At 45.9% G+C, this 13,974-nt stretch overlaps 1 protein-coding gene across 9 annotated transcripts in view; it reads right to left on the reverse strand.

Annotated features, from left to right (window-relative positions):
* Positions 1-13,974, reverse strand: part of RAD51D (RAD51 paralog D) — an 83,080-nt gene that overhangs the window by 53,192 nt on the left and 15,914 nt on the right. For all 9 annotated transcript variants that reach the window (XM_069757256.1, XM_069757252.1, XM_069757248.1 and 6 more), the window contains 4 exons: positions 11,454-11,553; positions 8,534-8,595; positions 6,631-6,749; positions 4,714-4,795 (listed from right to left, as the gene is read on the reverse strand). In XM_069757256.1, coding sequence (XP_069613357.1) covers positions 4,714-4,795; positions 6,631-6,749; positions 8,534-8,595; positions 11,454-11,535 — 345 coding nt within the window. In that variant the 5' untranslated portion in view covers positions 11,536-11,553. The remainder of the gene's footprint in view (positions 1-4,713; positions 4,796-6,630; positions 6,750-8,533; positions 8,596-11,453; positions 11,554-13,974) is intronic.

Here is a 13,974-nt window from a genome sequence, read left to right on the forward strand (position 1 = left end):
TCGGTCAATGTAAATCAATAGTCAGTCTATTGCTACTTATGTCCACATGTGCAAAACAAAGCAAGAGTCTTAAGGTCCCTTCACATTAAGCGACGCTGCAGCGATACCGACAACGATCCGGATCGCTGCAGCGTCGCTGTTTGGTCGCTGGAGAGCTGTCACACAGACCGCTCTCCAGCGACCAACGATGCCGGTAACCAGGGTAAACATCGGGTTACTAAGCGCAGGGCCGCGCTTAGTAACCCGATGTTTACCCTGGTTACCAGCGTAAAAGTTAAAAAAAAAAAAAAAACACTACATACTTACCTACCGTCCCCGGCGCTGTGCTCTGCACTCCTCCTTTACTGGCTGTGAGCACAGCGGCCGGAAAGCAGAGCGGTGACGTCACCGCTCTGCTTTCCGGCTGACCGACGCTCACAGCCAGTACAGGAGGAGTGCAGAGCACAGCGCCGGGGACAGACAGCGGTAGGTAAGTATGTAGTGTTTGTTTTTTTTTACTTTTACGCTGGTAACCAGGGTAAACATCGGGTTACTAAGCGCGGCCCTGCGCTTAGTTACCCGATGTTTACCCTGGTTACCAGTGAAGACATCGCTGGATCGGTGTCACACACGCCGATCCAGCGATGTCCACGGGAGATCCAGCGACGAAATAAAGTTCTGGACTTTCTTCAGCGACCAACGATCTCCCAGCAGGGGCCTGATCGTTGGTCGCTGTCACACAAAACGATTTTATTAACGATATCGTTGCTACGTCACAAAAAGCAACGATATCGTTAACAATATCGTTATGTGTGAAGGTACCTTTAGGCCTCTTTTCCACTTGAGAAAAACGGACGAGTGCAATCTGATAAAAAAAAAAAAAAAAATCGGATTGCACACGGACCAATGTTATTCAATAGGTGACATTCCATTTGCGATTTTTTTCTCAGCTGAAATCGGACTGAGAAAAAAAAAAAAATCGCAGCATGCCAATGCAAGTCAATGGGTGCGAGAAAAAAAACGCATGGAATACGGACCATCCGTATTCCATCCGTTTTTTTACAGATACCTTACCATTCTGTGGCATAGAATACTGTAAATAGTCCTGTAAATGACTGTATAAAAATAGTTGCAGAGAAAAAAAATGGATTGCATACAAATGTCATACGGATGGTGCGATTAAAAAAAAATCGCATTGAAGTCGCATGACAAACGCATACTTTTCATCCTTTTTTTTCGGTCCAGATTACGGACCGTTTTTTTTCTCTTAAGTGGAAAAGAGGCCTTAGGCTGCTTTCATACATCAGTTTTTTGCCATCAGTCATAATCTGTCGAATTTTTAAAAAACGGATCCGTTGCAGATTGTAAAAAACTGATGCGACAGATCCGTTTTTTTGCCGGATCAACTAGCTGATCCAGCTAATTGGATCCTAAAAAAATCAGAGTATGCGGAGTTAAAAAAACGGATTCCGTTGCCTGATTACGTCATTTGACGGATCCGGCCCCATAGGCTTCCATTCTAGCAAACGACGGATCCATCGCTGGCCGTTTTTCGATGGACACAAAAAAAGTTACTATGTCCATTTTCTCCGGCCGCCGGATAAACAATTTTCTCTAATACAAGTCTGAGAAAAAAAACGGATCCGGCAGCAACTTTTGCCGGATCCGTTTTTTTCAAAATTCGCTGGATTGCGACTGATGGCAAAAAACTGATGTGTGAAAGGGGCCTTACAATAGTCCAAGTGGCCAGTGTTAAAACTGCAGCATAGGGACATAAAAAAAAAATACAAATTAGCAATTTTTTCTACATACATGTAACAGAACCTGATTTAAACAATAGGTCACTTTGTGATGACATTACTTTTAAAGTAAAATTCCAGCCTAAAATTCATCACAAAGTGATTAATACATCATTCGGGCATAAATCGCTTTGAAAAGACGCAACATTTTTATGCTAAGAGACGTTTTGACGTTTTCATGTCATATCAGCTTTTGCCCACCTATGCCAAAATGGGCAGAGCTGGGGTGGGACGGGGGCATGACACCACAGCTCATCTAAAGGTACCGTCACATTTAGCGACGCTGCAGCGATCTAGACAACGATGCCGATCACTGCAGCGTCGCTGTGTGGTCGCTGGAGAGCTGTCACACAGACAGCTCTCCAGCGACCAACGATGCCGAAGTCCCCGGGTAACCAGGGTAAACATCGGGTTACTAAGCGCAGGGCCGCGCTTAGTAACCCGATGTTTACCATGGTTACCAGTGTAAACGTTAAAAAAAAAAACACTACTTACTTACATTCCGGTGTCTGTTCCCCGGCGTTCTGCTTCCCTGCACTGTGTAAGCGCCAGCCGTAAAGCAGAGCGGTGACGTCACCGCTGTGCTTTACGGCCAGCCGGCGCTCAGTCAGTGCAGGGAAGCAGAACGCCGGGGGACAGACACCGGAATGTAAGTATGTAGTGTTTGCTTTTTTTTACATTTACACTGGTAACCAGGGTAAACATCGGGTTACTAAGCGCGGCCCTGTGCTTAGTAACCCGATGTTTACCCTGGTTACCAGTCAAGACATCGCTGAATCGGCGTCACACACGCCGATTCAGCGATGTCTGCGGGAGATCCAGCGACGAAATAAAGTCCTGGCCTTTCTGCTCCGACCAATGATGTCACAGCAGGATCCAGATCACTGCTGCGTGTCAAACACAACGATATCGCTATCCAGGACGCAGCAACGTCACGGATCGCTAGCGATATCGTTGTTAAGTTGTTCAGTGTGAAGGTACCTTAATTCATCACTTGTCTAAGGGCTGTGTCACACATCCGAGCAATTCAGTCCAATGTCTGACTAGCCCTGACTTTCCCGACCTGAGCGTGACCGCTTCATATATTTCTATGACACTGACGCTCAGGACAGGAGACGTACGGCCAGTCCGTGCATTGTGATCCAAAATCAGACCAAATTGCACAGACGTGTGACACAGCCCTTACTCTAACTGGAGTAAGATTTTTGGAATGAGTCAGGAGCATCTGACTCTAGCACAACTATTCATCAAAACTGGGGCGAACATCACTGGTCTTGATGAACGGGGGCCTCAGGGCCCCAAATCCCTTCAAATGTCGCTTACCTCAATACTGGAAAATCCTGCTGTTTCCTATTCAGACAGGGACACAAGAGAACCTTGTTTCTGGCTATGATCCTTGATCAGATCTTTAAAGATCATTTGGAGCGTTTTAGAAAAATATATCTACGGTATATATATCTAGAAGCAATTGATGCTGTCAGTGATTTGGGTGCCAGGAGTCGCCTGAAAGATTCTCTATAACCCTGCTGTGGAACCATGAAAAAAATCACTGCTTTGGTACCATGGGGTCTATAAGACCCCAGGCTCAAAATCGTCATATTTCATTAAAATGAACATGCTGGCTGTTCAGAATAATCAAGTTTTACTCTGTCATCATTTCAGAACACAGTTATGAATTCAAAACATAACTTTGAAGTGATTTATTTGTCATCATCAAACAAACTGAAATTTATACCAAAATGCTTTACTAATAACTAAAAAGTATTAAAATTCAATACAAAAAAAAGCACAATAACTGCAACTGTGTGGATTTTAGTAAAAACATAATGACAATGAATGACCTGGCAATAAATTTAGCCCTAGCATTCACTGCACGTCATAGTGCCATGTTCTTCACAAATGAACTTCTCGCAGTCATTGCAAACAAATCTCGTCTTTTTGTCCTTCGATCAAGGACAAACATAGCACCGTTTGCTTACTACTACTTCAATCAAGGCAATGTTGAATGATTTCAAGGCAGTATCCGCAAAACGTTCATCACCCTTTGGTCCTGGTTTGGCCTTGACAATGTTTTGGACTGGAGTTCGTCGAATAGTCTTTGGCTGTAGCAACCACTTCTAGCCATCTTTGCCAAGAATTTCACCTGAAGAATCTTCGTCGTCGTCCTCATCATCGGAGGAATTAGCATTGCCAGTGTCAGACAGAATAGCACTTTGTTCACTGTCTGTATCCGTGGTGGCATCGAGATCTGCGTCACTTTCGACAGAGCTCAAATTATCTTCGAAATTACCTTCATTATCAGTATCGACATCACTAGAAGCATCCAAAGCTGACAATATTTCATCAGGAGTCATCACAGTTCATTTAGCCATTGTTTATTTACAATTATATTACAAAACCTGGGAATAAACAGAAAATATTCCAAAACAAAAAAGTCAGACAATAAAGGTACTATGGGGTCAGGAGAGTCCCAAGCACAGAAAATTGAAAATGACTTTGAAACAAAAATGGAAAAACAAATTCAAAATATCATCAACATAAGCAGAAATATGTTACTTGAAAATACATAGAAGGTCAATGTCTGAGATTGACCATTTTTAGAAATATTTCAATGTATTCAGCTCTGAGGTCTATATGACCCCATGGTTCCACAGCAGGGTTAAGTATTCATACTACAGCTATTGCCTGCAAGAGGCTGGTGGGATCTCAGACTTTACAATGACAACGCAAATATTTTTTTAAAGGAGAAGGAATAAGGCACAGAGACAAAGCCAAAGTCTAAATTATATAGTCACAAAACACCTTCAATAAAGGCTTCCTCTAAACATGCCAAAGATTTTAGGACTCTCTGCAGTTTTGGAGTTGTAGTTGTAATACTATTTTGTCAATGATAAAGTAATAAATCACAAATGCCCAAAATGGTTTTATTTCCAACCTGTGTTTTACCACTGCCGGGTGCCCCTGCAATCTCCGTGACTTCTCCTGTGTATAGACCAGAATCCAAGAGGAAGTCTAATCTGCATAGCAAAGAACAAAATGAATATAAGAAATACAATATGTGCGGTATATTACACATAAAAAAAAACTTGTCCAGCCTTAGACTATAAGTCAGATGACTGCACACTTGTGAATTCTCACATCAGCACTTTTAGGTTTCTCCGGTGTCAGTGCTGGCGAGCACCTGGCCTCAAGTATGTGATTTGCATATATACAGTCACGTTCCGACTGGACGGACATTGCCTCGCTCAAAAACGCAGTGGGACTCAGTCTAGTTGGAATGTGGCCAGAAGTATGCGAGTCACGTACTAGCAGTCACATGACCGCCCTCTCCCAGCACTGGAGAATCCTCACAGTGAGCACGATGTGAGGATTCACAAGTCTGCAGTCACAGAGTAACTACCCACTTGTAGCCTAAGGCCGGAAAACCCCTTTAAGTGCATAAACAGGATGACTTTACAGACCACCAGCTTCATTCAAGAGTAGGTTATGAATTTTACATGAACTTGCCTAAAACGCTGTACTTTTACCCTCTGAAACCGATAAGACAGAGTTCATCATCTTTATGACTTTTACTAATCTCGGGAGGTTAGGAAATAATAGGAAAATGCAAAACTGTACCTGATTTTTCAGAAGGCCAACACCAGAATTCTAGGAAGGACAGATACAGGAGTTTTCCCTTTTGTCCTCTAGTTATTGCCTTCCCTATAGCCAGGTCCCTGTCACTTACAGGACAGCAGTGTGGTATTTCACCCTCTCCAGTAAAGGTACCTTCACACATAACGATATTGTTAACGATATCGTTGCTTTTTGTGACGTAGCAACGATATCGTTAATGAAATCGTTATGTGTGACAGCGACCAACGATCAGGCCCCTGCTGGGAGATCGTTGGTCGCTGAATAAAGTCCAGAACTTTATTTCGTCGCTGGATCTCCCGTGGACATCGCTGGATCGGCGTGTGTGACACCGATCCAGCGATGTCTTCACTGGTAAACATCGGGTAACTAAGCGCAGGGCCGCGCTTAGTAACCCGATGTTTACCCGGGTTACCATCCTAAAAGTAAAAAAAAACAAACACTACATACTTACCTACAGCCGTCTGTCCTCCAGCACTGTGCTCTTCACTCCTCCTGTACTGTCTGTGAGCGTCGGTCAGCCGGAAAGCAGAGCGGTGACGTCACCGCTCTGCTTTCCGGCCGCTGTGCTCACACAGACAGTACAGGAGGAGTGCAGAGCACAGCGCTGGAGGACAGACGGCTGTAGGTAAGTATGTAGTGTTTGTTTTTTTTTACTTTTAGGATGGTAACCAGGGTAAACATCGGGTTACTAAGCGCGGCCCTGCGCTTAGTTACCCGATGTTTACCCTGGTTACCGGCATCGTTGGTCGCTGGAGAGCGGTCTGTGTGACAGCTCTCCAGCGACCAAACAGCAACGCTGCAGCGATCCGGATCGTTGTCGGTATCGCTGCAGCGTCGCTTAATGTGAAGGGGCCTTAAGGGGATACCTGGCAGAAGAGGGGTGATATTTCCTGCACCTTTCAGAACCTGTCTACATTAATTACATGGAAGAAATGTGTCAATCAAGAACAGTGTCACCAATAGAAGACCCACGTGTGAATACCGAGCAGCAACGTCTAATGTAGACCGATTTGTAGAGTGTCAAACTTTTAGGTAACGTTCCTGAAAGTCTTCTATTCCCAAGTAAAAACAAACTACAGTTCCTAATGTTTTTGTTTTACTTGATCTATTTCTATAGTATTTACAATCACTGCCCCACCACATCTGAAGTATAATAGAAGACCCAGGACACCTGACATTTAATGGCTATTAGTAGTATTACATTGCAGTCTCTTACTTCTTGTTACCGGTGGGAAGGATTGCGGTAGAAGCCTTCAGCTCTTCATATAAATCTGCTCCATTGGAGGGGAATGCAGAGTACTGTGCAAGCAGCACGCGTCTCACAGCCACAAGGGTCTAAAATACAATATGTCAATCCTTTTTTTCATATAATTATAACTACGTAGTAGTGCGTTCATTAGGAGAATTTCTCTAAGCCGCTACATCCCGCTTCCCAAATTCCTGGCCCAACACCATCAGTAAATGAATAGAAGGATTGCTGTGACATGTGAGATCCTACAAACTCAGCTAGCAGCAGACATTCACATTAGACTAATGTCGGCCAAGGCCACTGACATCGACAGGTTCGGCTGACAGTCTATTGTATATGGGGGGCCCCAGAAAGATTATGCCAGAGGATATAAGGATCAAACGTGTCTGATTTTGGATTGCCGATCATTTTGTCCGCTAAGAGATAATCTGCCACCAGATCTCCTATGCATAGATAACACAGGAGTGCACCTACGTATGGAGGAGTCGGGCAAAATACCTGCTGGCCAAGGCATCACAAGGGTGACAGCTATCTAACGGCATGGGGGTCTTTAGATGCAGCTCTGGATGAGAATAAAGTATAAGTGACCATTTACACTATTCACATAAATGGAGGAAAGATCAATGATAAACCTAAAATTCATTTTTGATCAGGATTGATAGTGCTATTGTAAAAATCACAATCAGAAATATGAAGACTGATCGTATTGGTGAGGTTTACTCTAGAGGCCCATTTAGATGGGATGATAGTCAGGAAACAAGCATTACTGAGTCATTACTCAGTTATTGACCTCATCGTCAGGCGAGATGGTTCTGCTCTCCTTGGAGCCAAGGTTAGGTAAAGGTACCTTCACACATAACGATATTGTTAACGATATCGTTGCTTTTTGTGACGTAGCAACGATATCGTTAATAAAATCGTTTTGTGTGACAGCGACCAACGATCAGGCCCCTGCTGGGAGATCGTTGGTCGCTGAAGAAAGTCCAGAACTTTATTTCGTCGCTGGATCTCCCGTGGACATCGCTGGATCGGCGTGTGTGACACCGATCCAGCGATGTCTTCACTGGTAACCAGGGTAAACATCGGGTAACTAAGCGCAGGGCCGCGCTTAGTAACCCGATGTTTACCCTGGTTACCATCCTAAAAGTAAAAAAAACAAACAGTACATACTTGCCTAACGCTGTCTGTCCTCCAGTGCTGTGCTCTGCACTCCTCCTGCACTGACTGTGAGCGTCGGTCAGCCGGAAAGCAGAGCGGTGACGTCACCGCTCTGCTTTCCGGCCGCTGTGCTCACACAGACAGTACAGGAGGAGTGCAGAGCACAGCGCTGGAGGACAGACAGCGTTAGGTAAGTATGTACTGTTTGTTTTTTTTACTTTTAGGAAGGTAACCAGGGTAAACATCGGGTTACTAAGCGCGGCCCTGCGCTTAGTTACCCGATTTTTACCCTGGTTACCGGCATCGTTGGTCGCTGGAGAGCGGTCTGTGTGACAGCTCTCCAGAGACGCTGCAGCGATCCGAATCGTTGTCGGTATCGCTGCAGCGTCGCTTAATGTGAAGGGGCCTTAAGGCTTTTCAACAGCTGGTGAGACACAGATTAGGGAACTGCTCTATGTCCATGGGGCTGCAAATGGCAGCAATGTTAAAGGGATAACACACAGTATTATTACTTATATAGCACCATTGATTCCATGATGCTGTATATGAGAAGGGGTTACATACAGAATACAGATTTTCCTTACAGTAAACAAACTGACAATGACAGACTGATACAGAGGGGCGAGGACCCTGCCCTTGCGGGCTTACATTCTACAGGATGGTGGGGAAGGAGGCAGTGGGTCGAGGGTGCGGCAGCTCCGGTGTATCTTACCTTGTATGAAAGAGAGCATTTCCTAGCAAGCTCCTCTAAATCAGATGCCACCAAATCAACCACTACAACAGGGAAGAAAAAGTACATGTTGTAGTTACAGCAATAATAACCACTGCTGATCACTCACCTACTATGAAACCATTTATCCCTGGTTATCATGACAGCCCGTCCTACTACTGACAAATCACAGCCTCTAAGAGGAGAGAGTAGACTGTGATAACTACAGCTTATCTCCTAGATTTGGTAAATTCCCCTGCTTGTAAAGTGAGAACTACACAGGATGGTGTTTTGTTCCAGTTCACAGTTTATGCGTGGTATAGCAACATAACCCCATTTACTTCAATGGGGCTGAGGCACTTTATCCCTGGACAGATGTGGCGCTGTGTTTGGAAGACAGCAGCCATGTTTGGTTATTCCTGTACAATACATTTCATGTACAGTACAAAGCAAACATTTATCAAACCATTGCCTTAAAGGGGTGGTCTGAAACTAACATACATTTTAATCATGTCTATTCATTTTATGGAATAATCTAATCTCTTTTCTAATATACCTTCATTGAAAATTCCCTATTGTTCCTTCACTACGGTATCTAACTGCTTCAGTTTTTTTTAACTACTTCCTCTGTTAGATGATGTTTTGCTTGAAAACTCCCAGTGCATGCTGGGATACTCAAAAGAGAGATATCATTAGGGAGCAGAGGCTGCCTGTGACTCCAGCATGAAACAAAGCTTACTGGATCCAATAAGCACAAAACGGATCCGATACAAATGAAAGAAAAACGGATGGCCAATTAACAGATCCATTTTCCACAGACTTCAATGATAAAAAAAAAAAAAATGGATCCAGCAAAGATCAGTTATTTAAAAACAGACTAAAAAGTTGTGTCTGCACAACTTTTTTGCCAGTTAATTTTTACTGGATCCGTTCTAACAGATCACTACTGAACAACATAGCCTTGGTAGATTGTAAGGTTGCGAGCAGGGTCCTCGCTCCTTTTGGTATCTGTTATGTGTTATTTTGTAATGTCTTTATTGTCTATACATGTCCCCTCCAAAATGAAAAGTGCTGAAGATTATGTTGGCACTATACAAATAAAAATTATTATTATTACTGTGCACGGTTCTTTGCAGTGCACGGTGACATTGCGCTCCCTTGTCTGCTCTGATGTGAAAAGCTGGAAAGAGAGCGCACTGTCAGTGCTCATTGCAAGGAGATTACCCGGCAAGCAGAAACCAGCCATGTCTCGCAGGAAAAAAGGTGAAATAAAACAAACAAAAAATAATTATTCTGCTCTGCAGCACTTATTACATTGTGCTTCAAGGTTAATATGAAAAATTAGGTTAAAAAGTCCTCTTTAATTTGTTCCCATTCAATTTAATAAGGTCAGGTAATATGCAGATGGTAGAAGTTTGGTTAGAAATGCAGCAGAATGGGCTGGAGGTAAATACATGCCACTTTATATACAGAACAGAGCTTTTAGGGTAAAGCTAGATGGTGCATGTGAGACAATCATGACGTGGTTGATGTGGTCACCTTCATGTGGTTTTTCCTTTAAAAAAAAACAACATGGTTTCCCCGGGGCGTTTTTTTAATTAAATGATCCTAATTTAATAAGTGCAATTTAATCAACATGGCACACCTACAGTAAAGAAACTGCTAAACAATTATATACAATTGGACAAGCAGTTTGCAGTTCCATACCGGCCAAAGAGAGACAAACTTTCAGCTTCTGTCTGGTGTATGCTGTAGGCTGGGTGCTCAGAAGCAGCGCACACAAAGCCCAAGCAAGTTCATCTAAGCAACAATGGCAAGCAGTCAGACGCACGTGTTTTACAGAATTTGACATTACAGCGCTGTTTGACCTTGGGGCTCATTCAGATGTTAGTTTTTCTCGTATGTGATGAGTTTCTCCAAGATAGAACTCTTACCTATTACAGTCTATGTGGCTGTTCATATGTATGCGTTTTATGCGGACTGAGAAGACCACATGGAATCACAGAGACCTGTCCAATTTTGAACTGAGTCATTGATCAAACTTGCCAGTGCAAGTCTCTGGGTCCGTGTAAAAATCTGACAACAGATGCCATCTGCATAGTGCTGCCTGTTTTTCACTGATTGACAAGAGAAACTTGAAAAACTGTAGTTATTTTTTTTCATGTTAAAAAACCTGATGGAATCCTTACGGTAAAAACAGACATTGTTGAAAAGCGGTCAGTTTTATGTGTAAGTGAAAAATCACTAACAGAATGAGGCCTTAAAGGGAACCTGTCACCCCCCCTCAGGCGTTTGTAACTAAAAGAGCCACCTTGTGCAGCACTAATGCTGCATTCTGACAAGGTGGCTCTTTAGTTACAAATGCCTGCACACGCTGAAATAAACCCTTTATAAAATTTGCCCCCACATACCCTGATCCGTCCGGGAAGCGGGACTTTCCTTTCTAATGAAACGCAGCACAGCCGTCACTCCTGGCATGTGCGCGCCGGGCGCCGCCTCCTCTTCCTGCATTATAGTTCCTGGCGCCTGCGCTGTAAGTACAAAGGGCAGCGCAACTGCGCATGCCCGGAAAAAAAACTTACAGAGCAGGTGCCAGGAACGTTAATGCAGGAGGAGACGGCGCCCGGCGCGCACATGCCAGGAGTGACGGCTGTGCTGCGTCTCATTAGAAAGGAAAGTCCCGCCTCTGGGACGGATTCAGGGTATGTGGGGGCAAATTTTATAAAGGGTTTATTTCAGCGTGTGCAGGCATTTGTAACTAAAGAGCCACCTTGTCAGAATGCAGCATTAGTGCTGCACAAGGTGGCTCTTTTAGTTACAAACGCTTGAGGGGGGTGACAGGTTCCCTTTAAAGTGGATTGATAAAAAACTTAATAGATACAAAGTGAGTGGTTACCAGCTCAGCGAAAGAATGGGATCCTACCTGTTCTCACATGGTTCTTTTTCAGTAGAGTAATAATATCAGTTGTTAGTCCAGGACAAAGCCCTTCTCGCAAGATCACCATTGTACCAGGTGGTTATACCTGTGGAGGAATGGTATGAAATCACTCAGAGCACTGCAGTGTGTATGTGTGTGAGCAGGCTGTCAGTCCAGGCACTGGGGGGGGATCACAGTGCTACCACTGTGTGGTGAGCAGGCTGTCAGTCCAGGCACAGGGGGTGATCACAGCGCTGTCACTGTGTAGTAAGCAGGCTGTGTGTTCAGGCACAGGGGGTGATTACAGCGCGATCACTGTGTAGTAAGCAGGCTGTGTGTCCAGGCACAGGGGGTAATCACAGCGCTGTCACTGTGTAGTAAGCAGGCTGTGTGTCCAGGCACAGGGGGTGATTACAGCGCTGTCACTGTGTAGTAAGCAGGCTGTGTGTCCAGGCACAGGGGGTGATTACAGCGCTATCACTGTGTAGTAAGCAGGCTGTATGTCTAGGCACAGGGGGTGATTACAGCGCTATCACTGTGTAGTAAGCAGGCTGTGTCTCCGGGCACAGGGGGTGATTACAGCGCTATCACTGTGTAGTAAGCAGGCGGTGTGTCCAGGCACAGGGGGTGATGACAGCGCTGTCACTGTGTAGTAAGCAGGCTGTGTGTCCAGGCACAGGGGGTGATGACAGCGATGTCACTGTGTAGTAAGCAGGCTGTGTGTCCAGGCACAGGGGGTGATTACAGCGCTGTCACTGTGTAGTAAGCAGGCTGTGTGTCCAGGCACAGGGGGTGATTACAGTGCTGTCACTGTGTAGTAAGCAGGCTGTGTGTCCAGGCACAGGGGGTGATTACAGTGCTGTCACTGTGTAGTAAGCAGGCGGTGTGTCCAGGCACAGGGGGTGATTACAGCGCTGTCACTGTGTAGTAAGCAGGCTGTGTGTCCAGGCACAGGGGGTGATTACAGCGCTGTCACTGTGTAGTAAGCAGGCTGTGTGTCCAGGCACAGGGGGTGATTACAGCGCTATCACTGTGTAGTAAGCAGGCTGTGTCTCCAGGCACAGGGGGTGATTACAGCGCTGTCACTGTGTAGTAAGCAGGCTGTCAGTCCAGGCACAGGGGGTGATTACAGCGCTGTCACTGTGTAGTAAGCAGGCGGTGTGTCCAGGCACAGGGGGTGATTACAGCGCTGTCACTGTAGTAAGCAGGCGGTGTGTCCAGGCACAGGGGGTGATTACAGCGCTGTCACTGTGTAGTAAGCAGGCTGTGTGTCCAGGCACAGGGGGTGATTACAGCGCTGTCACTGTGTAGTAAGCAGGCTGTGTGTCCAGGCACAGGGGGTGATTACAGCGCTGTCACTGTGTAGTAAGCAGGCTGTGTGTCCAGGCACAGGGGGTGATTACAGCGCTGTCACTGTGTAGTAAGCAGGCTGTGTGTCCAGGCACAGGGGGTGATTACAGTGCTGTCACTGTGTAGTAAGCAGGCTGTGTGTCCAGGCACAGGGGGTGATTACAGCGCTATCACTGTGTAGTAAGCAGGCTGTATGTCTAGGCACAGGGGGTGATTACAGCGCTATCACTGTGTAGTAAGCAGGCTGTATGTCTAGGCACAGGGGGTGATTACAGCGCTATCACTGTGTAGTAAGCAGGCTGTGTCTCCGGGCACAGGGGGTGATTACAGCGCTGTCACTGTGTAGTAAGCAGGCTGTGTCTCCGGGCAGAGGGGGTGATTACAGCGCTATCACTGTGTAGTAAGCAGGCTGTGTGTCCAGGCACAGGGGGTGATTACAGCGATGTCACTGTGTAGTAAGCAGGCTGTGTGTCCAGGCACAGGGGGTGATTACAGCGCTGTCACTGTGTAGTAAGCAGGCTGTGTGTCCAGGCACAGGGGGTGATTACAGTGCTGTCACTGTGTAGTAAGCAGGCTGTGTGTCCAGGCACAGGGGGTGATTACAGCGCTGTCACTGTGTAGTAAGTAGGCGGTGTGTCCAGGTACAGGGGGTGATTACAGCGCTGTCACTGTGTAGTAAGCAGGCTGTCAGTCCAGGCACAGGGGGTGATTACAGCGCTGTCACTGTGTAGTAAGCAGGCGGTGTGTCCAGGCACAGGGGGTGATTACAGCGATGTCACTGTGTAGTAAGCAGGCGGTGTCTCCGGGCACAGGGGGTGATTACAGCGCTGTCACTGTGTAGTAAGCAGGCTGTGTGTCCAGGCACAGGGGGTGATTACAGCGCTGTCACTGTGTAGTAAGCAGGCGGTGTGTCCAGGCACAGGGGGTGATTACAGCGCTGTCACTGTGTAGTAAGCAGGCGGTGTGTCCAGGCACAGGGGGTGATTACAGCGCTGTCACTGTGTAGTAAGCAGGCTGTGTGTCCAGGCACAGGGGGTGATTACAGCGCTGTCACTGTGTAGTAAGCAGGCTGTGTGTCCAGGCACAGGGGGTGATTACAGCGCTATCACTGTGTAGTAAGCAGGCGGTGTGTCCAGGCACAGGGGGTGATTACAGCGCTGTCACTGTGTAGTAAACA

The sequence above is a fragment of the Ranitomeya imitator genome, chromosome 3 (assembly GCF_032444005.1).
Source record: "Ranitomeya imitator isolate aRanImi1 chromosome 3, aRanImi1.pri, whole genome shotgun sequence".
Classification (NCBI taxonomy): Eukaryota; Metazoa; Chordata; class Amphibia; order Anura; family Dendrobatidae; genus Ranitomeya; species Ranitomeya imitator.